Below are 27,793 nucleotides of genomic sequence, written 5' to 3'. Positions count from 1 at the left end.
TTGATTAATTTCATTTCGTTTTTTGCATTTTTCAGAAATTAAAATGATATCAACTGAAAACCAATAAAAGAATAAAAATTATTAGAATGGGGAAGAAAAAAGAGCTTAGTAATGATCTTAGGACTAAAATTGTGAATTCACATAAGGATGGTTTAGGTTACAAGTCAATTTCCAAGAAATTTGAGGTCCCTACAGCAACAGTACAGAGCATCATCAAAAAATTCCAGAGCCACCACACAACAAACAACTTGATTGGTAGAGGAAGGAAAAGGAAACTGTCTGCTAGAGCCACCAGGAATATTGTAAGAAGTGTTAATGCAAATCCAACCACCACTAATAAGGACATTTTAGAAAATCTGGAGTCTTCTGGCATAAAAATATCAAGGCAAACATTGCAAAGGACTCTGCATGAAAATGGTCTGAAAGGAAGAAGACCAAGAAGGACTCCATTGCACACCGGAAAACACCTTGCAGCACGTCTAAAGTTTGCTAGGACCCATGTGAATTCTCCAGAGTCCGTTTTCTCAAGTATTTTGTGGACTGACGAAACAAAAATTGAATTGTTTGGCCATATGGATGCTTCTTACGTTTGAAGGAAGAAAGGAGAAGCTTACAACCCAAAGAACACCATACCCACGGTGAAACATGGTGGTGGTAGCCTAATGTTTTGGGGCTCCTTTTCGGCTAGTGGTCCAGGTAGTTTGGTCAAGATAGATGGAACCATGAAGAAGGAGCAATATTTGGAGATACTCCAGAAAAAAATTAGACAGGATGCGGAGAAGCTCCATTTAGGACCAAACTGGGTCCTTCAACAGGATAATGATCCAAAACATACTGCCAAAATAGTCAAGAAATGGTTTGAGGATAATCAAATTAATGTTTTGGAATGGCCTAGCCAGAGTCCCGACCTGAACCCTATCGAAAACCTCTGGCACATATTGAAAACTGAGGTTAAAAAGCGGAAACCTAGAAATTTGAGGGATTTGGAGAACTACTGCATTGAAGAATGGTCAAAAATCAGTGTTGATGCTTGTAAAAACCTTGTTGATAAATATCCCAAACGGTTACAGGCAGTTATTAAGAATAAAGGGCATGCTATTGACTATTAGTAAGAGAGGTATGAATAATTTTGAACTAGTGCCATTATTGTTTTTCTTTGTATAATGTTTCAAACTTGCATAATTTATTAATTTGTTGAGTTTAAATTAAATGCTTATGCTTGATTTATTGTTTGAAATCCCTTTAATATTGTCTACCTTCTGGTTTGAGCAATATTCTTATAGAAATCTCAAAGATCCGAGGGGTATGAATAATATCGGGCACAAGTGTATATATTTCAACTATATATATTTTTATTGCACAGTTTAAAATAGCTCAATGGTGCAGAGCTAGAGCTATGAATACTTTTTATATTATATGAATTGCTTTGAATGCAGGGAGCAAACTCTTATAAATTCACTAAAAAGTCATCTTTTATTTCCGTACAAAGCATACAATTGTTTCAGCCTACCATCTATCATCATTTATCCACGTATATAAAAATAACTAAGCTGCAACCTCTCCAAGAAAACTTTGCTACAGTTCACATTCAACTTTTATAGACTTTATTAAGAAATTTTTCGTTTTTAAATTTTTATTTTTTGTAGTGGTAGGTTGGAACAGTTGTATTCTTTGTATGGAAATAAAAGATATTTTTTTGTGTAAATTTCTAAGAATCTGTACTCTTCTTCACTAATGCATTAAATTTTGTTAATATAAAAAATATAAAGTTTATGTATGTATGTATGTGTGTGTATATATGTGAGTGTGTGTGTATATATATATATATACACTCCTATAAATTCGTTTTTCTTTTGTGTGTATTGATATTCATATTAAAAACCCTCTTTTCTATTTATTTAAAAAGAAAATACAATTTTCTTATATATGGGTTGTGAACCTGCATTCACTAGCAAAAGATCTAGCTAATTTGCATATTTTTTTGAACATTAATTTTAATTAATTCCCTATTAGTTGCTTCGGTTTTCTAATGGGATAATCATCTTTAGTTAACTATTACGTGTAATTATATTCATGCAGATATTCTACATGATTTATACTTGCATAATATTTGCGTAAAAAGTTTATAGTAAAACACAAAATTGTTTCCATATATATTTATGTATACGTATATATTTTGTTTAATAAATTTTGCCTACCAAACTCCTCCTAGAGTTTTTGGTCTACAGACATGAAACTTCATATATAAGGCATTTGAATCCATGAAAAACTTTATATTTGGGTTTTAGCCCGGAAAAATCGGTGCAAAAGTGTGAAAATTAAAAAAAAAATGAAATTTGCCAGGTGAAGGTCGAACGCCGGCATTACGAATGCATAACGTTCATTGGTTCATGTTTTAATTTTTAGCCTTGCAGTAAACATGTTTTCATGGTCCAATCATTGACGGCAGAGGCAAAATAAATCATGAGCTGAACGTTTTGGTTTTGATTCTCGGTGGTGGTGCATAAGTCTTTTTTTTTTATACTTTTTAAATCATTACTATATATTGCATCCAATTTATCTATCTATCTAGAAAAGTGAAAGTGTCTGTCTGTCTTTTCTCTATGGTAGTTAAGGAAGTATTATACAGAAAGGCATTACTTTACATATTCACACTTTTTGATATATACATATGCACATAACCTTATGAACAGTACATAGGGCCCGAGCAAAGCCAGGTGGAACTGCTAGTATATATATGTTTTGGAAGTAGCTTTTTTTTAAACTATTAAAAAATATATTTTTAAGTACTTCGGTGGAAAATTATTTTGTCAGTACGTCAATTTCCTGAATAGTTTTCCTTACATGAACTAACAATAGTACCAATGTTCTTAAAGGGATCATCAGTTGTTTACCATGAAACATTGTTTCAAGGATATATATATATATATATATATATATATATATATATATATAATCACCCAGTTAATATTTTAATATTTACCTCCCTCTTTTCTTATGTTTCGTGTGGATCTATTATGTTCAATAACGATCACTAAAAGTTTGGAACCCACCCTCTCTCTCTCTTAGTCATTTCTCTTTCTCTCTCTCTCTCTCTCTCTCTCTCATCATTAAATCAAACTTGTTTTTTATTTAGTTACTTTATTTTATTTTTATATCTTATGTCTATATATTTAAAGACATTTTATAATTTTTTTATAAAATGATCTTGTATTAAAAAATGCAATTCTTTTTGTTTTTAGATTTACATCGCCAACATCGTGACAAACTAGAGGCAATCACACATACATTTGAAAGCATAAAGATGACTTTATCGGTAAGAAAAAAAATGTATCAATTTTAATTCTGGAAAAAAAAAAAAAAACCTCTGCATTTCTTTGCAATTCTGAATTTTTTAGATGAGCTGTGAATGCTTGTGTTATGTTGATTAATCGGACTATTATTCTCATCCTGAGTGTTATTTGCACAATATTTCGGTCGCTGTAACCTGCGACCTTCTTCAGGTGTTGAGAACATGCTTCTTTTTCTCTACTTCTCTCTCCCTCTTTTCCTTAGTAACCCTAACCCTAACCCTCTTTTCCTTAGTAGAGAAAAAGAAGCATGTTTTCAACACCTGAAGAAGGTCGCAGGTTGCAGCGGCCGAAACGTTGTGCTAATAACACCCAAGATGAGAATAAGTCTGATTAATCAAAATAACACAAGAATACATTTCTTTCTTGTGATTTTTCAATGAATTTTTTTAACCATTTGCATATGTGTGTACTACATGGATTGGATAAAATAATTGCAACCCTTGTTAAATTGAAAGAATTTTTGCGACAGCACTTCCATGATGTCTAATTTTATTGCATTCATGCAAGGTTATCCTTATAACGGGTCAAGAGATCTGAGTATTTTTTTTTTTTATTTATTTATTTATTTTTTTTTTTTACTGGAGTCAAAATTTCCAGTGAGTTAATTGATATCTTTTCAATTGCATACACTTCAGTCTCATTACTCTGAGAAAATGTTCATTCTGAAAGGATGCTAACCATCATGTCTATGATTAAGTACAATTTTTTTTTCTTTTAAAAAAAAACATCACTCAATCTGCCTTGGTTTATTTAAAGTTATCTGTCTTTTCATTTATAGGAATTTGTCAAGAATTGTCAAATTTATCAATTAGTTCATTGTGGTTCTTATCATTTTGTATTTAAAAAAAAATGTTTTATGCGAGTCGCTCCAGACAAGACATAAAGCTACTTGATATAAGGAACTAGTCATAGTTAAAGTGGAGAGGAAAGCAAAATCCCTTTAAGACAAACTAAGCCTGAACGAGACCCGATCATCAGCGTTCAGTCCAACTCAAATTTATTTCAATTATGATCCTGTATTCTATTCCAAGTTAAATTTGGATTACATTTGTGAGTTTATTGCAAAAAGTCAAAATCGAACTTTATTGATGACTAGTTGTAAAAAGGGCTTGAAACAATCATGAAAACCATTGAAGATAAATTTCACTAAATCAAATTATAAAAGAATCATTCAGAATATTAATTTATTAGACATTGTTTAAAAATTAAACATACAAATGAAGTATAGCAATGACTGTGTTTTATTTTTTGATCGGCATATATAGCTTATTTGGAAATATTTTCTTGTATCATTAAACATGAGGTGTTTTGATATAAAAGTAGTTTGAATTTATTCATTTAGATGTGGTTTTGGTGCTTGTTTAGGTACAGTCGACAGATCATTTTTTTTTTTTTAAGATGTCGTTTTAAGCAAAAACTATTACGTACTTAATTGTCATGCCAAAAATAGTAATATATCTAAAAATTACAAAAACATCGAGTAGAAATTTATTTCTAGTTAAAAGTAATTTTTACAGAAAATTGGATAAAATCACATTTTCTTAGACATTATAAAGTAGGCAGTAAGAGGCTAAACACAGGGGACGTAACTCTGAAAAGAATATTTTAGATTAATTGTGTCATGGCGGCAATATTTGTTGTCTATAGTAATAAATTTTTTTTTTTTACTAAAAACACAATAGCAGTTGTTCTACTCGATAAATTTTCGTAATTTTTGGATATATTACTATTTTCGACATAACAATTAAGTATGTAATATTGTTTTTGCTTAAAACGATATTTAAAAAACCAATTTGTCGACTATAGCTAAACAAGTACCATGTTTTTAATACTTATTACTAGCATGTCATCCAAGTTGTTTGCATTTTTGTGTTGCCCTCTCTCTCTCTTCCATACATACGGGCAGGTGGAGGGCAGGTTATTGGCTACTTGCATCTTTGCATTCTTTGGATCTAGAGATCCAAACATGACTTTTATCCAAGTTGAAACAAGGTGGAGATGTTACCATTAAAGTTTTGTAGAGTGTCAGCAATTGTTAGATCTGAGGCAAGATGTTTTAATAGTATGATATTTTAAATGTTTGTGATGATGATTTTTGCTTTTAACAGATGCAGATTTTTTTTCAAATTTTTTTTATTTTTAGGGAAAGATAGCAGCTAATAGATAGTTTTGGTTTCAGATAGAGATCAATTATCCGTTAGTAATAGTTTAACAGAGAAGTTGGGGGAGGGGGTATCAGAGAAGCGTTTTCACTTTGACTTCAATGGTAATGTAAACTACTTTAAATGTAAATTTCATTGAATTAAATGAAAATAATTGACTTGTTGCCTCAGTAAAAAATTATCTAGTTTAGCTATATTGAAGTACTGGGATACAGTAAAACAGTTTGTCTCTGAATATATGTATATATGATGGCAACCATCTGTCTCTTGAGGCAATGACATTTGGCACCTCGTTTGATTTACTACATTGTCTGCTGTTGCTAACGAAGAGGTGCAGGCCTGGGCAGGTAATAAGAGAACTTTGGTTTGCCCATTTATCAGTGCCCCCTTCTCGGCATTGCAGGCAGACTCCAATGGAAAGGCAAGCCATCGGTGCCAGCACGGCTGCAAGAGCTGCCAGAAAGATGTTGCAGAGCTTCATCAGCTACCTGTTGGAACTCCAGAACGGATTTTTTGTCAGCTTTGCCTTTCACACACACACACACATATATATATATGTGTGTGTTATTTGAGAGAGAATGTTTATAAATTCTAATTTTTTTGAATTTTCATCTTTTGTTATTTTTTTTTTTAATTTTATTTTATTTTATTTTTTTTTTTTTTTTTAGGAAAAAGTAGAATCTCTCCGTTGTGAATGTGAAGAATTCAGGAACCGTGCCAGAATGTGCGAAGAAGCCCTAGAACAAGAGGCTAACGTAAGAGTCCAGGTTCGTAATGCATCGTTTTAATTTATTTCAATTTATTAATTCCTAATTCATAGCAAACGTTTAATTAAAGAAAACAATGTTAAAATTTTATTTAATTATATATTTTTGTTACCTTTAATTAAATATCACAAAACATACCATTCCTGTCCTTTAGTCTTTACATTTCAAAAGCGGGTAGAATTGCTATTTCCTCATTGGCTGTTACTTTGAGTTGGCAGCATGTGGAGATCTTCAATCCTCTGGAAACACTCACCCTACAACTATCAGTCTATCAATCCCATTAACATATACAAATGAAAGCACTAATTAGATAGAGAAAGTTTTAAGGCGTGAACTTGAATGGAGTTTAGGCCTTGACAAGAGGTGACTTTGTGATAAAATGCCTTGTTGTTATGAATAACTAGTACTAAGAGTGTGCAAAGGACATATCTCAAACTTCTGGATGAGTTTGTGTTACGTGTAAGGTTCGATTATGAAAAAAAAAGCACAAAGCAAAATTTGGGCCACACCTGATTACATGTTTGTGGATCTTGTGAATATGCAAGTTAGACGGTACTGACTTGGATAAAAAGCCCATTTCCAGAGAAGGGCAATCTTCAGAGTTGTGAGTTTGGATTGAAGTGTGTGTGTGTGTGTGTGTGTGTGTGTGTGTGTGTGTGTGTGTGTGTGTGTGTGTGTGTGTGTGTGTATATGTATTTCTGTGTAAATATACTTTATTTCCTTATAATATATACCAATCCTTATCTAAGAAGGAAAATGGTGTAATGTAAACATATTAAAGGTATCTACAATTTCTCTTCCAATTTTCAGATTCTAATCATATCAAAACGCATTTTATTTCCTTTTTGATGGATTGATTGTTGCTATTTCTTCTGATGAGTAAATGGCAAAGTTGATTCACTAATTGATATAATAATTAAGTGATTGATTTTGTGCTACGAAACAGATGCTATCAAGAATTGTAAATGTCAACTAAATTAAAGGAATAAATTGTAAGATGGTCAGCATCATGAACTTTGAAATATAGAATTTTGTCATTCATTCATTCACTATATGTGTGTGTGTGTGTGTGTGTGTCACGATTTTAACTGCAGAAACCAAAACCACAAGCTATTCAGACTGTATGCATGCTGCAGCCCTACTGCTGTAACAACATCAGTGACCATGGCTCTCCAAATTGTAGAGCCATGGTAATGTTGGGAAAACAAGTAAAGACACTAGTTTCCCATTGTTTTCCGTCTTGATTCGAGAGTGTACATACAGCACCTAGCCTTACCAAATGGTTACCCATCTGGTACTGGCCAGGCTCATCGTTGTTTAATCGTTGATCGTTGATCTGGCGAGAATCAGTGTGTCAACATGATTGTGCTGTATATATTATTCTGACTAAACTGCAAAAATGGGTGAATGAGTGAAGTTATGAAGAAGATGTGGTTGTGTGGTTTAATAAACTGAAACTAGTTGCAAAAGATTGCTGTCATAGCAACATTTAAATCTGTTTTTTGGAGGGAAATGTGCGAGCAATCTCTCTGGAAATAAGAGAAGAACCAGATTGATTATTAGAAAATTGAGAAAAGATTAAAGGCAGTATTTTTGGAGGATGCTTTTGAGGCCTATAATAAGCTCAGAAGAATTACCTGGACAGGAGAATTGGTGGACGACTTGTATGCAGCAGAAATATAGCGACTAACAGGATTGGTCAGATATACAAGACAAAGCCTTGAGAAAAATCTCAAAATGGCTTTCGTGAGTGGTTTTCACTAGAACTGCAATGATTAACTGAAATCGAAACCATGGAGGTAGAAGTTTTGAGGTATATCAGGTTGCTGGGGAAAAATGGTGAACTAGGGCAGAGTTTCCCAAACTTGACACTATGGAGCCCCCGAGTAGGGCAAAGTTTTTTCAGGGGGCACGAACAAGATAATTTCTTAAATGAATATGAAAAACATTTTCAAATTTTAAAACTAATTAATGATAATGTTTACAACCATTTTTTTTGCTTTTGATTAATCAAAAATTGTTACATTTTTTGTTAATTTATTTTTTATTTTCTTTTTCATGAACTATCTTAAAACTCTTTAGACCTGTAGTTATATTCTTGAATTGCTTTCCAGTAAAAAAGACCCATAATTAAATGTCTGCAGCCATTTAATTTTTCCATATAAAACATTTGGTCCTCTTTAAGAAAGGGCTTCTGGGGCCCCTCAACCTCACTCACAGTCCCAGGGCTCCGTGGAGCCCACTTTGGGAAACTCTGAACTAGGGGCAGTTGCAACTTCTACCACAAACAAGCCCTGCAAAGAATAATGAGGAGATAGCCGAGAGATTCACTAATATTGTGTAATATTACAGTTAGCACATCAGCTGTAGATCTTGCAGAGCGGAAACCATATTGTATATCACTGAGCAGGTTATTTTTGCCAAGGTGGTTGACTACTTCTCTGTTTATCAGATTCCAGCAATTTACTAATGAAGTTATCTTCAAGCCCCCAAAATCAATAGAGATAAGACCATTCCTTTAATGACCTGATCCTTGTTGATTGCAGTGTAATGCTAATTCTGTGCAGTTCTAGGAGGTTCTCTTTCCTAGGCTTTGCTTTCTCTTTTTGAGAAGTGGTTAATTTATTACTGATCACCTGAGGCACCCTTACTAGGGAATGCTGATAAAGCTACCTCAGCAGTTTTTGCAAGTCAGTGTCCTTGCTCTATGGCACTGATTTCTCAATCCCACTTTCCAATTGTTATATAGTCATGGGATAAAACGTGTCTTATGTTGTATTGAGAGGTAGATTATATTAAAACAGTTATATTGTTGTATTAAGATGTGGGGAGATATTGTTCTTATAACACCCACCGTTATAAACATATAAATTGTATGTATGTATGTTTAGCCAGGGGATATGATTATTGACGTATAAACTGAGTCATGTTGTATCAGAGTTATCACACAGGTATGTATTAGAGTTCATATATAAGAAGAATAATATATGCTTCATACCTTCTTTTTTTTCAAGAGTTCTATCTTCATGCTGAGCTCCGTGACGAAGCATGAAATGACTAACACCATCCAATTGAGACCTCTGTTGTTTCTTCTTTTGTGAAACCACAGAACAAAACTTTATATTTTTATAATATAAATTTATTTCAGTTGTCTCAGACGGTCTTCATCAAGAGTCTGCTTTTCTTGTCTACGTGTTTGTTCTAACCAGTCACGCTTCCTGGGTGTCTGTTCACTCTCATGACTAACTCTCGACTCCCCTGTCTGTTCACTCTTGTGATCAAACTCCAATTCTCCTCGACTGACTCTAAACTTCCTGACCTCTTGACCTCAGTTCCGGTGACGTAACCAATTAAAAGACACGTCCCTTTAATGTGACCTCCTGGTCACGTCTGCCTGCTCAAGGTTATTTTGTTTATATTTAACCTAGCTAATTTATGTAAACATCTTCAACTAAAACCCATTGCTATACTTTATTCTATAAAAAATAATAGAATATACAATAAATAACTCCCAATATAAACTATTTTAAGAATATCATTGAATAGATAGATAAATAACTAATTAACTTTTAACAACGTTCATGATTCAACACAATTCTGGTGTCAAGAACTAAATACACCTCCCCCCTCCATACACACACATGCATACTCAAGATAAGAGATTGTAGGGAACTAAGATTGGACAATGTTTGCTTGCAGTGTGGTGAGATTGGGCACATTAATAAGAGGAGCAGACACATTTGTTAAATTTACGATCACTTGCTATGTGAATTATTGTATCTTTTAAATTATGTGAATATCAATAATTTGATTATTGATTAATAATTAGTGACTAATAATCATTGAATTATATATATATATATATATATATATATATATATATATATATATATATATATATATATATATATTTATATTTTATTATTCTCTTCAGACTGCTTTATCACCTTACCGCGATCTTCCCCGTGAAATTGAAAGTCTAAAAACTGTTTTGGAAATGCGAAATCAAGAAATCCATGATCTAAGAACTCAAAAGATTGATCTGGAAAAACAGGTAAGGTCCATTATTTGAAAATGTCCAATTCCTTCACACTTGGTTTTAAATAAATAAATAAATAAATTCTAATCCCATTTTCTTATGTCAGTTTATGACTGTTTTTAGATGAAGTTAAGAAATTGATTTAAAATTCAACATTATAAACTGAAAATTAAAAAAAAAAGTACTACATGTGTTTATATACAGTGAAAGTTGAAGATGTCCACACCTGTTGGTATAAATATCCGGTTTTATATTAAAAAACTAAAATAAAGTAAAATCTGTATTATGACAGAGAAAATGTCATATTCTAAAAATCACACAAGCGGATCAATTTTTTTTTTTTTTTCGTTTTCTTTTTTTTTTTCGTTTTCTTTTTTTTTTTTTTCGTTTTCTTTTTTTTTTTTTTTCGTTTTTTTTTTTTTTTAACTAAGAAAGTCAGATTTTATGAGGGAGCTAGGATGGAGTCTCACTCCATTATATTGCAGAAACAAGGGGAGATAACTGAGATTTCTCTTGTTTTCAGTCTTACACTGGTTACGATTTACTATTAATAGTTAAAAATTGTAAAAAAAAAAAATGATTTTTTTTGTTAAAAAAAGAAAGTATCTGATCAATTTATATGATCTTTTCATTTTATCTGTATTTTTTGTTTTAATAATGGAAGAATTCTGAACAATTACAAAATTTCTTACTAAAATTTTAAAAAGTTTTCTGAAGTATGTTCTTGTATTTTCTTGCGTATTGATATTGCAGCACCTGACATCCTATTAAACTGGATTAGAAAAGTGAACAGAATAAAAGAATGTTAAAACCGAACTGGAAATATTTAAAATCAAGCTCATTAGACATGTTCTTATTCCAAAGTCAAATTTGTACAGATATTAACTCGTATCTCTTACGATGATGTTTGCTGACGTCTATAGAATATTCTGCTTTTGACTCTCTTAGTCTGTACGTTACACTTTAAAAAAGGCCACAGAATTTTTGAAGGCCATATGGCTTCCCAAAAAAAGGCCAAATTCGTGAAAAAGTCTGTTACAGACTTAAGTTGTGTTCCCAAATCCATAACGAAGTTAAGAAAGTGACTTAAGCATGTGGAGATCTTCAATCCTCTGAAAACATTCCTCATACAACTATCAGTCTATCAATCCCATTAACATATACAAATGAAAGCACTAATTAGATAGAGGAAGTTTCAAGGCGTGCCCTTGAATGGAGTTTAGGCCTTGACAAGAGGTGACTTTGTGATAAAATGTCTGGTTGTTATGAATAACTAGTAATTAAGAGTGTGCAAAGGACATATCTCAAACCTCTGAATGAGTTTGTGTAACGTGTAAGGTTCGGTTATGAAAAAAAAGCACAAAGCAAAATTTGGGCCACACCTGATTACATGTTTGTGGATCTCGCAAATATGCAAGTAAGACAGTACTGGCTTGGATAAAAAGCCTGTTTTCAGAGAAGGGCAATCTTCAGAGTTGTGAGTTTGGACTACAGAGTGTATGTATATATATATATATATATATATATATATATATATATATATATATATATATATTTCTGTGGAAATATACTTTATTGAATAATTAGTTTAGGAATTAATCCTATACATGAGAATATATAAAAGTATACACATTCTTGACTTTATGTTCTATTTACCTCCTTTCAAGGTGAAGAATGAGCTTGATGGAAATGTTTCTGTGGAACAAGCTGAATTCAAACTTGGCATCCCCAGGTTGTTAGTTTGTGTCAGTAACCACTTAGCCAGCATCATCTGTTCACTTCAGATGAATAGAGATAAAAAAAAAAAACATCCGATATTGTTTAAACAATCAATTATGTTTCAACAGTTTCTTCTCCCGAAATTGTTTGCTCACATCTCTATAATATCCTGCTTGTTCTTTACTTTGTTAGTCTGTACGTTACGCTTGGGAAAAAAAAAGGCCAAATACAATTTTTGAAGGACAAACTGCTTTCAAAATTCACCAAATTTGAATTTAAAAAGGCCAATCTGGCAATCTTGGACAAGAATATGAGAGTGACCTCCCTTTGATGTAGCCTAGTTTTCAAATATCATTATGATAATAATATATGATCATTGTTTTAATGGTGTGAGAAAGGAACTCTTAGTAATTTCAACATGCAGCATTTCTTCACGAAAGAAAGAAGTCAGCAAAATGTTACATAAAAAAAGGGAACATTCAAAAGAAACAGGGGGAAAGTAACATTGTCAGCCAAGATGTGCTAGACTGAAGGAATAAATTAAAGATTATATCTTACAGTGCGGTTTTATTCATATTGAACTATGTAGCACAGTATTACTTTCTGAGTATTTATTAATAGTAATACCAAACGGCATACCATTTAGCACTGGACAAGGCACATTCTGCTGCTAAATCTGAAAGTCATAGTTTTAAATCAATAATTAAGATTTCTTTTATGTCAATCAATATAAAACTTATATGAATGGATTCAAAATTAAGTTTTAAAATAGTATTATCATATTTGTTGTGATTTGTATATTCCAAGAAATTGCAATTTAATTCCACCTATTAACAACGAAACATACCGCCATGGTGTGTCTGCAAGTAATAGATGACTTTTTGGATGCAAGCGTTTTATGTTTGTTCATATAAATACTCAACACAAAAGTTCTAAGAGTCGATGATGTTTCATATTTTTAAACCAATAAAAGAAAAATGTTTTTACCACGGAATTTGAACAAAACATGTGAGGCTTTCCAGTCAAAAGTTAGAACATCTTGAAGTTGAGGTTTTCTAGTACAAAAATAAATCAAGATAGAAACTTCATTCAAATGCTATGTAAAAGCTAATATATTTATTCCTTTTGTTGTAAAATTTGAAAAGAATTGGTTAAGAACATTTTACGTGTGCATTAATAGAAATGATAGCGAGCGCCGATATGTGCTTTTGTGTATGTGTGTGTGCCGCCTGTCACAAGTGACGTGCCATGCCGTCATGTAAATTCATAACAAAACATTTGTTTACAAAGCGGCTTTTAGCGATGAGGTATATATCTTTTATTTTTAATTATTTAGAAAACAAATTTTATGAGAAGAAAAAATATTTTTGGTAATGTTCTATTTTAGCATCAAAAAAAAATTTTTGCAAAAAAAAATATTCAATTCAAACAAAAATTGAACAGAAGAAAATTTATTTGTATAAAATAATAAAAAAAGCATGTTTAAACGTGATGTTTAATATTTGATATAAATGGTTAATACAACAAATGAGACGTCCAAAAATGTTATCATTTTTATATATATTTATAATATATTCTGTTACTGTTAATTAATAAATACTGAAAATTTCATTAAAATTGGTTGATTTCCTGAATTTTGATAATTTTTTTTATATATGGGTATTATTAAATAACCCGCGTGTTATTTTTTCTGCCCTTCACATCAACAATTTCCTGGTTAAGTTTGACACTGTTGTCCAAACTTCCGTATACATAACGCACTTAACTGCAAAATCACTTCTGCTGATTGAACTTACTTCTTCAAAATCCAACTTCAAAATGAATCTGCTCTCTGAAAAATCAACCCTCTTTTATCTCCAACCAGGAGTATCTCATCAGCATATCATTCATTTCATTCCACGACCGACCCGTTGAATTATGCACATATGCTAGTTAGGTGAGTCACGCGTTTCCCTACACTCCCCCCTGATCTCATGATCACAAACAGGGCAGGGGGGCAGTATCTGTCTTTGTTGAGTACTTCTTCGAAGAATCGGAGGCATCACTTCCTCAGTTCCATCTTCCTCAGTATGTTCCATCATCCTCTCTTGTGGTGCTATAGGCGATGTTTCACAATCACGGAGGGTGGGCAGTATTTGTCTTTCTCGGGTACTTTGATGAAGAACCAATTTTAATGAAATTTTCAGTATTTATTAATTACTTCCTCGTGTTCATCTTTCTCATCACTATTGCCACCAGTATGTTCCATCATTCCCTCATCTGGTTCGGTAGGTAGTGTTTCTATGCTCACCTGAAGGGGCAGTAGACGATCACGATCATCCCTGAACTGTTACTTTAAAACAGAATCCCCCAAACTTCTGAAACGCTTTATTTAGAAACACATTCTCAGCATGGGGATAAGATATTTTGTAACTATTCTGTACTTTCACCTAACAATTTAATAAAAAACTATAATTATATTGTACTAAGGTTATTATTTAGAAACCTATTCTTACCATGGGGCGGGTAGGGTGTTTTGTAACTATTTTGTACTTTCACCGAACAATTTAATAAAAAAAAAAAAAAGAAGGATATTGTAAAACTTGAATTTAACTTGAAAATAGATAACAAAAATAGTGAAACAAAAAAATCATATTCTGAAAATCATGGTGCCTTCAATACATTTCCAGACTTTTTTGTATGGGTACTTTTAATGATAGCACACACATGAAACACTAGTCCTCTTCAAAGTAATCTCCTCTGGCTGCAGTGCATTTATTATACCATTCCAACAACTTTTGGAAAGACCTATGGAAGCCCTCTTGTGTGAGCATATCATTGACCCTCATCACAGCTTCTTTCATTTCCTCCATCGTCTCATAACGACATCCTCTAAGGTTTTCCTTGAGCTTATGAAATAATCAAAAGTCACAGGGAGCAAGTTCTAGACTACAGGGAGGGTGAGGAACTGTCTTGATGCCCATTTTGGTCAAATAGTCTGTGACAAGGATGGAGATGTGGACTGATTTTCTCTGAGCACCGTTGGGACATACTTTGCACAAATCTTCAGCATCTTCAGTTCCTCATTAATAATTATGTGTACAATTCCCACACTGACATCAAACTGTGCACTTATTGTCTCTATAGACACACGATGGCCCTTATTCATGAAATTCTTTATTTGGCCAATCAACTTTGGTGTTCTGACTTCCTTACTCCTCCCACACCTCATCATTCTTCACATTCTCCCTCCTTCCTCGAATCTCTTATGCCACTCAAAAACTGATGCTCAATTCATGCAAGATGGTCCAAAAACAGTCTGAAGTATTCCATATATTTCTGTAACATTTTTTTCCAAGTTTATAACAGAATTTATTGCATATCATTCTTCTAAATTGTCCTCATGTCCGGATGACATTTTTGAAATTCAGCAGCGATGACAATCTGGCTTTAGTAGGGTGTATTCCAATTTCTGCTGTAGCTTTCATTTGAATGTAAAATCATAACAATTGGTCAGTCATCTCATAAGATGTATAGCAATAACATATTGAATTTTTAAGAGTCTACGGCAATTTTAAATGCCTGTACAAAAATGTCAAAGCTTATTAAAGTCAAGAAATGATCTTTGATGAAAAGCAGGGAGATGGTTGGGTTCAGAATTCTATTATGACCATCAACAACAAATTTTAAAACCATATCAGAGACAAAAGAATTGATTGTTAGAAAGACAGTTCCAGAACTTTCATAGCTTGCTAATATATCATACTTATTTTATTTATTTATTTTTTTCAATGTCCATTTTTATTACTAAATACATTCCTTTTTTTTTTTTGTAACAGCTTGAAGAGTTACCTCCTGCCCTGGAAAAAATTACACTCCTGCAGCAAAAAATTGAAAATTTGGAAGCCATTTTGCAGATAAAATCTGACCATGAGAAGTAAGTCTGCTTTATTTATATCAAAGTTAAAATCCTATTGGATCTTTCATTTATGCAGAAATGCTTTTGGGGAAAGGATGAGACCAAATTTTTTCTCCAACTATTATTGTACACTAGTGGAGGTGCCTGGCGTTGCCTGGGTGTTTAGGTGGGTTAGTAAGGAACCGAGGGAGGGGGTGGTACTCAATGCCCGGGTGTGTGTAGGTGGTGTAGTAAGGAACCCTTGGGAGGAGGGGGGGGGTAAAAAAAAGTGGTGGTGGGGGTTCAAAACAACAGTAGGTGAAGATGTAAAAAAAAAAAAAAAGTGGTAGTAGGTAGGTAGGCAGGCAGGCTCAAACCTGTAACACAAAGTAGAAAAAAAGGTTTAAAAAACATGTTTTAGCCGATGCCTCCATTGCTCGACTAGAAGTTCCGAACATTGAAATTAAGCGTAGTCAATCCAACAAATACAATGACTTGCAAAAATGGTGACACAAAAAAAGCGACCGTTCCTTATAGAAAACTGGCCAGTTGAGGGTGAAGGAATTAATGTTTTTGGCCAATTTGTGTAGTAAGGAAACCGGGGGTGGAGGGGTTGAAAAGTGTTTTTAAAAAGGTGGTATAATAGAGGGCTTTCCTGGCATTGTCTGGGTCGAGTAAGAAACGGGGGGGGGGGGAGAATTAATTGGTAGTGAGGGGGGGGGGCGAAACAAAGAAAACAAAGGGGTAGTAGGCAGGCAGACTTGAACCCGTAACGCTGAGGAGGAAAGAAAAAAAAACATGACGTCTTTGCTAATGTCGCCACAGTCCGACCGGAAGTTCGGAACATTGAAATTAAGCGAATCAATCCAACCGATACAATGACTTGCAAAAATGGTGACTCAAAAAAAACGACCCCTCCTTGTACAGGACTGCCCACTTGAGTATGAAGGAATTAATGTTTGTGGCCAATTTTTCGATATTTGTTGTTCGAAGGGTTGAGTATATATATATTTGAAATCGCAATGATACCGATCTTGTGAGGATCCGTCACCTCTGTCAAAAGTTTATGCAAGACATACAAACACGCGCACACACACACACACACACACATTTTGCCCTTTATATATTAGACTAGCGGGGGTACCTGGCCTTGCCCAGGTGTGTGGAGATGTAGTAATTTTGTCTCCAACTTCTCTCTCCCTCCCCACACATACTCTCTTTCTCTAAACTTTGATTTTTTTAAACTGATTGATATTGTTTAAGAAAAAGTGTTTGCTTTTTTCATTTTTGTGACCCCCTCTCCTCTGCACACAGGTATAGAATGAGGAGGAGGTCTCGGTTGTCTTTTTTGTTGTTTTTCTTTTCATTGGCTATCAAACAGTTGCAAATAAACATTAATAATAATTTTTTGTTTATTTTTCAGACAACTCAATGAAAAATGTCATGGCTTGATGAGAAAATTCAACAAAGAAACAAGAGCAAACAAGAGACTGTCAATGGAGTTTGATGAACTGAAATGGCGTATGAGTCAAAGCGAATTGTCAGGATCGCAGGAGAATATCTTGAAAATGTATAGCTGTTCTCCCTCGGGTAGCGAGTCTGGATCGCCAGATCCGACCCGCAGGTTTTCCAGGTCACCGAAACACTGGGATCACAGAGATGGTGGAGGAGATCAATTATCGTCTTCCGTCACAGGGGACGGGTCTATGGAGTCCAAAGTGAAACGTCGCTCTGGCACGTTCATTGTACATGACAGGCCCTCGCCCCTGAGCAGTCCGAAGAACAAATCTGTTCCTGGAATGCCAGCCATAAACATGTCACAGTCTTGGGCTGGCACTGGGGAATCAACTACAGTACCATCTCCCGAAGAATCTAAACCATTATCCCTGTCACCGCCAAGTCAGTCATTAGGCTTGCCTGTGCAACCTGTCGCATTTCTAGAAGTGTCAACATCTGAACGAATGGCGTCAACAGAGTCAGTGAAACCCCAGGAAAATGTTGACGAAAAACAAGTGATCTCACCTTCATAGATTTTTTTTCTCATCAGATTCATTTTAGTAAGACAGTTTTGGGTTTTTTTTTTTTGTTTTGTTTTTTTGTTTTTTTCAATTTTGCCGTTTTTTAATAGGTTACACGTGCACTTTAGCCAGTACGACTGATAATAATTATATCAATTTAAAAAAATTATATATATATATATATATATATATATATATTTTTTTTTTGTTTTAATTTCAAATTCGATTTATTTAAAAAAAAGCAAAAATAAAGACTAATCTTTATGATGTATGCACTTATCATGGAGCAAAGATGTCATATTTCAGAAATCACATAAATTGATCAAGTAGAGTTTTTTTTTAACTAAGAAAATTAAAAATTTTTACAAAGCAAGACAATGTTTGATCTCCCATTTTTTATAAATAAGGTGGAGACAACTCAATTCGACCTATCAAAATCAGCCTTGTAATAGAAACAATTTACTCTTAAAATCACTAAGAAATAATTTTTTGTATAAAAATTAAACTACTGGATTAATTTACATAATTTTTGGAATATGACATCGTTGTGTGAAGGGTATGAATATCATAAAGATTTTTTTTCTTTTTTTTTTTTTTTCAATCCGGTTGAGTTCTAATTAAGAACCTTTTTTATTTTTATTTTTTTCGTGAATATGTAGGTACAATTAAAGTTGATTGGGGGGGGATGGAGTATGATAAGATCATTTATTTTATTTTTAATCTGATGGAGATGAGAGACAGAAAATATGCTGATCATGCTCTTAATACGGCCCGAAAATATTGTTGTGGTCTTTACTGATCCGTTGTGATCTGTATTGATCTCTATTTGTATGTAGTCTTTTGTTTGGCATTTTTTTTAAATTTCATAACTAATAAATGTTTATACATTTGCGGAGCCTTAATTCCAACTGATACATTTATATACATATAATATATATATATATATATATATATATATATATATATATATATATAGAAACATTAACAAAATATATGTGAAGATGTTATGGTCATTTATTTATGTATGTATATATATATATAAAATATATATGAAAATGCTATGCTTATATATATGTATGTGTGTGTGTATATATATATATATATATATATATATATATATATATATATATATATATATATATATATATATATATATATATATAAACATTTTCAGTGGCTACACAAATGTTATTGAGTTTCAATCCCAGAACTCATGAGGCTTTTTATTATTATAAAGCTCTATTTTATATTGAGCACTTTTAAAGTAAATTATGGAAAATATAGACACAATGTTTTATATTTTATGTTAGAATATAAAATGTAATATATATATATATATATATATATATATATATATATATAATATGACACAGTGTTTTATATTTTATGTTGAAATATAAAATGCAGTATATATATATATATATATATATATATATATATATATATATATATATATACACACAATCATTTTAGTGATAAGTAATCTTTAATTGATAACTTGAAGGAAAAAATTTTTTTGTTTTGTTTTTCTATTAATAGAAATACAAAATAAAAATCAATGTTACTGACAACTCATATTTTTTTCTAATTTTGTGGCTATAAAAAAAAAAAATGAAAAAAGAGGCTATTTTTATCTGAATCAAAATCTTTCCAAGAGCAACTGAAACAATTTTGAACATTTTGTGTGTGTCCGTTTTTATTTTAGTCAGTTGATGTAAAAATATAGGTAGGAAAAATGTAAAAACTTGTGTAAGCATAAACTATTAGAACTATAAACTTTTCCTTATATAATTCTTTTGTAATAGTTCAACACATTTGATGGATGCTTGCTACATTTTTTTGTCATTAGTGAACAATTGTTTGAGTATATTTATAGTTTTGAATCAACCAAATAAACATATAAAAAAAATAATAATAAACATATACTGAAATAATGTGCCACTTTTTTCTTTCGTTTTTAATCTAATATATAAATCACTGAAAATTTATTATTTCTTGGTTAATTTTTCATTCTTATGAATGTTTTTCTACAAACATTTCATCATTTTTCATCTTTATTTTATCATTTACTTTTTATTTTATTTTATTCATAATTGTACAAGTTACTATAACATACACATTTCGTTTATATTTTGTGAATTTTTCTTCTTTCCTTTTTGGAGTATCACTGAATTTATTTAGTAACTTTCAGCATTTTATTTTTTCGAACTACATTGTAAATGTTATAGTGTGCTTCTTTTTATGCATTCTTACATATAATTGTTGTCTTTTTGCCAATGTGTGTGTCTCTCCAAAACTAAAGACCACCTGAAACATTTATTTATTATATGTTTTTTTTTTTTTTTGGTTTTTTAATTTTTCAATAGCTGCATTACAACATTACATTAATATGCATATAGTTTATCTTAAAATATCAAATTCTCAACTTAAAAAAACAAAACAAGAAATTACAGTCAAATGTAGACACATAAAGATTTACTTTATTTCAGTAAGGTGTGGTTAAAGACGTTAAAAAAAAAAAAGCTTTAAAAATATGAAAAAGTCTTTTTTTATATAAATGAAAAATGTTTTTGTAATTTAGAGAATAAATGAATAAATAAGCAAATAAAAATACACATTTAATTCTATATAACAACCTTTGAGTAGTTACTGTAACGTATCACATAGCTTTAAAGACACATATATAAATATGTATTTTTAGTATTTCACATACGAAAAGGAATGACAGATAAAAGTACAGAATAGTTCATATCTGATAACTTGTAATGCAAGAAGCAACCGCACAGTTTATAGCAAACTAATTAGAATGAGGTTCTCTCCCTTGAAGAAAAAAAATATGAAATAAAAATATTTCATCTTTTTTTCTTTTTCTTCTCTACAATCTGTCTTCTAAGCAACTGACTTTGAATGCCTGCCATAGTCGTTGGCAGCCATTAGAAGTCAGTTGTTGAGAAGACAGATTGTAGAGAAGAAAAAATGTTGTGTAAAGAATTTCGTTCTAAAGAATTTGATATGAATTATATGAAATTTTTGCTCCATCGACAAAGGAGGATTCACTCCTGTTTTTCCGTTTGTTTGTTTCTCAATAACCACGCCTTGGATTTTTTGGTGAAATTTTGCACAAACATTAGTCATGGTGAAAGTAAATTTTTCACTTGTGGAGGGGGACCCTGCATGCTCGGCTCTTTTTTTTTTTTTTTTTTTTCTCTTTCTTTCTTTCTATAGACACCAAAACAAAAAAGTGGTAAAAAAAAAAGAAAAGCAATTGTATAACGAATAAATGTTATTAAAGGAAAGATAAGTTACTCTTGAACCTACAAATTAATGTTAACTTGACATTTATTGGGTGTGTTTCTACCAATGTTTTTTTTTTAATTTTCTACTTTTGAGGAAATATTGAGACTCCCTTTCATGTCAGCCATTTTTTTTCTTCTTTGTTTTCACATAACACTCGATATTACTTCTTTTTTTTTTTTTTTTTTTTTTTTTTTTTTTTTTTTTCAAACTGCATGAATATTTTAAAATAAGATAAAACACTAAGGAACTTATCCAGCTAGGTAGAAGAGTAACTTATCTTGCCTTTGATAATGTTTATTTGTTATACATTTTTTTTTTACCACTTCTTTGTTTTGTTGTCTATAGTAGAAAATATTATTTTGTTTACGAGTTCTTGACCGTTATCTATTCATCTATTCTTGTCTTTTACCAGAATGACATTAAGTTTAGATCATCAGGAAGAGAATATAGTCACTTCGTACAATTGCTTCATTATCTACGTTAGTGCAATGATTGGTGTGTCTTTAGGGTGTGTATTTTTTTTTTTTAATTTATTTAAGGGCTCTTAGTAACACGGAAAAACACTATTTTGAAGTGAGCCCGATCAAATTCTTAACTTGAGTGTAACTCCTCAGATCACTGATACTATGCAACTTAATAGGGATACTGACCCTAACAAAACAGTAAATCAAGCATTTAATAGAAGATAGAGATGACCTCAACGATGACCACAGAGAGAAAAGACCATCAACCTCAGCAAATGAAGAAACTGGCTGATGTTTGGACGTCGGTTGAAGTAGACTGTAGGATCTCAATTCGTGTGATAGTTAAGGGAGTCTAACTTCTAGATCACTTACACTATGCAACATAATAGGGATGATATCTATCCCTGACAAAACGGTAGTTTGTAGATGCCTCAATCATTTTATAGAAAATAGAGATGACCTCCATAATGATCAGAGAGAGGGAAGACCACCAACCTTGGCAAATGAAGATACTGACTAAAATTTGGATATCAGTTGAAGTAGACTGTAGGATTGCATTCCCACTTTTACAAGAATGTCTTGCGCTGAAGGAAAGCTTTCTGCAGGCTGTTTGAAAGGATTGGAACTATGTATTGACATCTCAAGGAGCCTCTTAAGCAAGATTTGATTTTATTGAAAGAATCATAAACTGGATATATTAGACATCTGATTTAGATCTGTCATCGTCAGCCAGTGTCTTGTCGGCACAGATCACAGTGAATAGTTAAAGACTGATTTATTTTCAGATTTGTATCAGTTGCTTGTCTTGAAAGGCCACTCAAACAGCGTTTGGCATACAGAACTTGATATTTCCAAATGGTCACCAATCAGAGTACAAAATAACAATATTGGATCGGACTTCTAGGCATGTTTTTTATTGTTTTCTGCTTTGTTTTTTGTTGTTTTTTTTTGTTTTTTTTTGTTTTGTTTTTTCTGTTATTTTCGATTGCTGTAATCATGATAGCGACATAGAAGCATTCCATAATGAGTCATAGAAAATATGTTGGCCCGTGTACTTCTTCTATTCTTCAGTTGAAAACAGATCTAATCAAATTTTATGTAGACCTGATCAAAGCTCAATGATGACTTCATAGTGATTCTGCTGGATGGAATTATTTCAAGGCAGAGAAGTCAACTTTTAAGATGATAAAGAAAAAAAGACAAGGGGGTGAATGATATGAAAATGTTTTACAGAAATTGAGAATCCATGAAAATATACTTATGGCAAGTAATATGCACAGAAACTTTTATATATTATTATAATATACTTATATACTTACTATTATTTTATAATATGTGTGTATATTTATATATACTTTAAATCTTTAACCAGTTTTTATCCACAGAGAACAAAAACTCACTGTTTGCCAAAAATGTTCCTTTATTGATTATAGGAACAAACAATTGTTCACAAATTGTTGATGAAAATAATCAGTTTTTGTTTTCTGTGAAAACAAGTAGCAAAAAAAATTATAAATATTCATAGTTTTGCACTATTTAAGTATTTAAAAGAAGATTGTGCTATTAAAAATTTATTTTTGAATAGAATATTCTCTTTGAAAAAAAAAAATAAATTCTGGTCATTTCTGTTCATAGGAGCAAATCTTTACTGTGTTGACACACACACACACACACACATATATATATATATATATATATATATATAGCACTGATGACTGTCAGACTGAGCTAACTGATGCTCTCACACATATGTAATTTAAAGCAAATAGTTTGGTAAATTCTTTCAAATGTATAAAGAATAAAAATCAAATGGAAAATAAACAGAATTTTATAGAATTTCAATTAAATATATTAAAAAAAATGGTGCTGACATGATGACAAAATATTTACTTCTTATTCAATAGATGAAAAAAAAAAAATGAACACACTTTCATTGACAAGCCAAGAAATTACGGAAGAATTTGTTGTGAATTCGAATGTGAAGGAGTCTCTAATATTTTGAAACACAGTGTACAAAGAAATATATAAATGTTTACTTTGCTTTTCTTTTTCTTTCTTTTCTTTTTCTTTTTTCTTTTTCTTTGTTTTGGTTGGTTCCTTCATCTAGATTGGCTTTAATATATGGATGTTTGCTGTTAGTCTTCATAACAGTGTTATATGAAGAAAAGTTCACAAAAATATTTAGGGAGGAAGGGAAATAATAGAAAATTTGTAACAAACAATCATTTTTTTTTTTTTTTTTAAGCGCTCAGATAACACTAATTAGTTTCAAACACTACTGATTACATATTATTGTTAGACTTCCATTTCCAACAATATACAGTATCTTACATACTAAGTTGCATTTTTTTTAATGCTATTGTTTGTGTGGATAATATTAATAAATAAGCGATTATTTAGTCTGTAGATGAAAAAATGTGACTCATACAGAATTTGAACATGTGGCTCAGAATTGAAACTACCTAACATGGGTGTAGTTTAAAATCATAGCCACATACCCAGAGAGAGACGAATTTGTTTTAATCCTGGATGAGCCAGAAACAATACCATCAACAAAAATAAAGCAATGTAATACATAACATATATATTTTATTAATATTTTGTTGAAATATATACGATTGACGAGCATTTGTTATCTGATGAAGGTCTTTTTAGAACCAATACTTTGCAGTATTTGTGTATATTTATTTATATATTAATATTAGCAATTTTGTATCCTATAATAATCATCCCCCCCCCTTTTTTTTTTTTTTTTTTTTGCTATTTATTTATTTTGTATTTTATTTATTTATTATTATTTTTTTTTTTTTCACATTACCCTCCCCCTTAAAATTTACAAATTAGAGCATTGGGATTAAGCTTCCCTTCAACCTTGGCACAAATTATTTCAATATACTAGAAGATTAAAGAAATAAATTTTCTTTAAACAACAAAAAAAAAAAAGTATTTTAATAAAAAAAATTTTTAAATTGGTAGATAAAAAAGAAATTTAGAATATATAATAATCATTACAAAAAAAAATCATACACCTTTCAATATTAAAACTATGTTGTTGTTTTTACATTATTTTTTTTATTTGTATTGGTAGTAATATCATAATAAATAGTATTTTTTTTTGTTTTTTTATACAAAAAAAAATATTTAAACACTTGCTCTGGAAGGTCTTGGTTATTCAGAAGATACATGTTGTGAAAATATGCTTGCGTATTTTAAATAAAACTTATTTTGTTAACAGTTGCCACTTTACCTATTGCCTCCTACCCCGCAGATGTCCAGGATGGGAAGGGTTGACCCATCGCCGTGCTAGTGGTGAAGGATGATCCTTTTCCACCCTGGTTGAAACATTGATAACTGAACTGCCTGCAGAGAAGTCAGTTGACTGGACATTAGAAATGACATACCAGTGTTGGTCACAGTATCTAGTCATGAATGTTTCTGTTTCTACTTTTACCTTTTTTCTTTTCTATTTTTTTTTTTTGTGTCATTATCAATTGTTGGTCAATAAAATGAGTGTTGAGCATAAAAAACAACTGGCTTTATTATTATTTATTTTATTTTATTACTAGGAGTGAAATAAAAACGATTGGTTTGTTTACAAATAAAAATGAAAAATGTAGTTTTAGATACTCATTTTTGCAGAAATCAAGAGCAATAACTCATCACAGGATTACTTCCCTTTAATCTATTAGATTATTTGGTACTTGTACAGTTTAGTCAAGACATTAAAAAATGAAAATATCGAAAAAAAAGTTTAAATTGTATGTATGATACCGAGCAAAATGTTCGATTTTTTAGGAAGAAAAGCTAGTATTAGAGATGGAGAGGGGATGTCAGCCCTTTAACTGGAGTTATCTCCCTTTGTCATTTCTAAAATTCAAACAAATTTTTTTTTTAATCCAAGATGGCCACCTTTAATGCGCTCTCATAAAAACGTGTTTTTCCGCTGTAAAAAAAAAAACAACTTGATGAAATTAAGTGAGATTTTGTTTCGGAGACGGATACATACAATTTAAACTTTTTTCGATATTTTTAATGTCTTGACTAAACTGTATAAGCGCCGATTATTTTGTGCTTGCATAGATTAGTGATGTTTGAAACCAACGTATTTTAGGTGAAAACATTACATACTTACGTGTCATGTTGAAAGTTGTGCAACTTTTTAAAAAAATTACGACAAATAATGTGCTAGATGTATTTTTAACAAATAAATCAATCTACAATTATGTTCTGATGTTTTGTGTTAAAAAATGGTGGACCCTTTAAGTTAAGGGAGATAAGTCAGTTTGTTATACAAAAGTTGGTCGCACAACATTAAAACGAACAATAAAATTCGATAATTTCTATTTTTATTTGTAAGTATTTTTTATTTGTCATTTTTCGTAATTTCTGGAATTTATAATTATTTCGATATGACATGTAAGTACATAATGTTTTCAACTGAAGTGCTTTGGTTTAAAACATCATTAATCTACACGAACACCAGAATATTTAATGGGTAAGGTAAAAAGTCTCTACTATGAAAGGTTTCTTTTCTGGAATAAGTATTTTCAGGAAGAAATTTACTCAAAAAAAAAAACAACAAAAAAGAAAGACAATAAAACTCAATTTGATAATTTCTGTTTTTATTTGTAAATATTTTTCTACTTAATTTTTGGAATCAATTGCCTTTTTCAAGGAAAAAAATTAAAATATGCTAGTTTACATCAAGTAATGGTATGCTATTTGTGTGTGACTTTGAAAACCTGTTAAAATAATTTCATATGTTAGAATAAGATATGTCATTCCTTCCCTATGAGAGTTTTTTTTTTTTTATCATTGGTCTCTCATGTTTAAATTTAGTCTGTCATGTTTATGAACTTGCTCTAAGCTTTTTCTGGATTTGTTCATGAAGATGGTAACTATTATTTTCCAGCAGAGTTTTCATTTTGGTGTTTCATGTGTATGATAAAAAAAAAAATCACTCCAACTTGGCGTTTTTAATACTTTAAACAAAGGTAAGTTGTAAGTCCAAAACCGTTTCAGTCTAAATAATTTGGGTGACTGAAATAGAATTTTAACTTTGTACTTATTCTTTTTGTTATCTTGAGTGTTATTCTCATAACGTTTTGGTTGGTGTAACCTACAGCCTTCTTCAGGTGTATCTTGTAAAACTTGGGGAATCTTTCCGCCAAACTCTAAATTTCAAACGGAGCCTTTTATTTAATCCACAAAGAAAGTATGCTACCATCCCATCATCCATGAACAGGTGAAAGTCTTAAATACTTTGGAATTGTGTGAGAACTGAATTACATGCGGTGCTTTATCTGCTACATCATGCGTTTTTTGCAGACAATTCTCGTATGAATTTTGGAAGCCTTAAACCTATTCTTGAACATGCAGATTTTTTAGTTCAACATGAAGAAGGTCGGGGGTTACATCGGCTGAAATTTTGTGAGATAACACTCAAGATGGGAACAGTAGACAAAATAATGCTTATTATCAATCCTCGTCTAAATTCAGAAACATTAATACTCATATTTCTTACTGTGAAATGCATTTCTATTTTAGTTTTTAAAGTTTTGAATATCAGACTTATATTCAGTATTTAAATTTTTTTATGTCAATTCTTTGAAAAAAAAAACCTACTTTGAATATTTTTATATGAAAGAAGAAAGAATTGGTGCAAAATATAAATTTTATTTTATACTAGCAGTTCACCTTGGCTTTACTCGGACCCTATGTACTGTTCATAATTTTAGTTGCATATGTATGTATATATATATATATATATATATATATATATATGAAAAAAGTTTGACTCGTGTCTAGGTAACCTACATGTAAAATTTCAAGTGTTAAGACCCAAAATTGGTGGAGGAGTTTGATAGTCTGCAACGGTCAACTCTTTCAAATTTGACCTCTTGGCAGCCAAATTTTCGGCCAAAAACTGTTTAAATACACTTTAAAAACTGTCTGAATACACTATATGTAAAATTTTCAAATGTTTAGACCAAAAATTGACTGACTAATTTGGTAGAGACTGCAGAGGTCAAATTTTTTTTTTTTTAACTTTGACCCCTTAACATTTATTTTTTTGTGCTCAAATCAAATTAAAAAG

The 27,793-nt window shown here is 31.3% G+C and overlaps 1 protein-coding gene across 4 annotated transcripts in view; it reads left to right on the top strand.

The window, feature by feature from the left end:
• Positions 1 to 18,087, top strand: part of LOC145268294 (uncharacterized) — a 672,998-nt gene extending 654,911 nt beyond the window's left edge. For all 4 annotated transcript variants that reach the window (XM_080123705.1, XM_080123703.1, XM_080123706.1 and 1 more), the window contains 5 exons: positions 3,243 to 3,316; positions 6,184 to 6,282; positions 10,217 to 10,336; positions 15,859 to 15,956; positions 17,341 to 18,087. In XM_080123705.1, coding sequence (XP_079979831.1) covers positions 3,243 to 3,316; positions 6,184 to 6,282; positions 10,217 to 10,336; positions 15,859 to 15,956; positions 17,341 to 17,947 — 998 coding nt within the window. In that variant the 3' untranslated portion in view covers positions 17,948 to 18,087. The remainder of the gene's footprint in view (positions 1 to 3,242; positions 3,317 to 6,183; positions 6,283 to 10,216; positions 10,337 to 15,858; positions 15,957 to 17,340) is intronic.
• The last annotated feature ends 9,706 nt before the right edge of the window (positions 18,088 to 27,793 follow it).

The sequence above is a fragment of the Euprymna scolopes genome, chromosome 43 (genome assembly GCF_053919585.1).
Source record: "Euprymna scolopes isolate OS-2025 chromosome 43, ASM5391958v1, whole genome shotgun sequence".
Taxonomy (NCBI): Eukaryota; Metazoa; Mollusca; class Cephalopoda; order Sepiida; family Sepiolidae; genus Euprymna; species Euprymna scolopes.
This window is presented reverse-complemented; position numbering and strand designations above follow the sequence as displayed.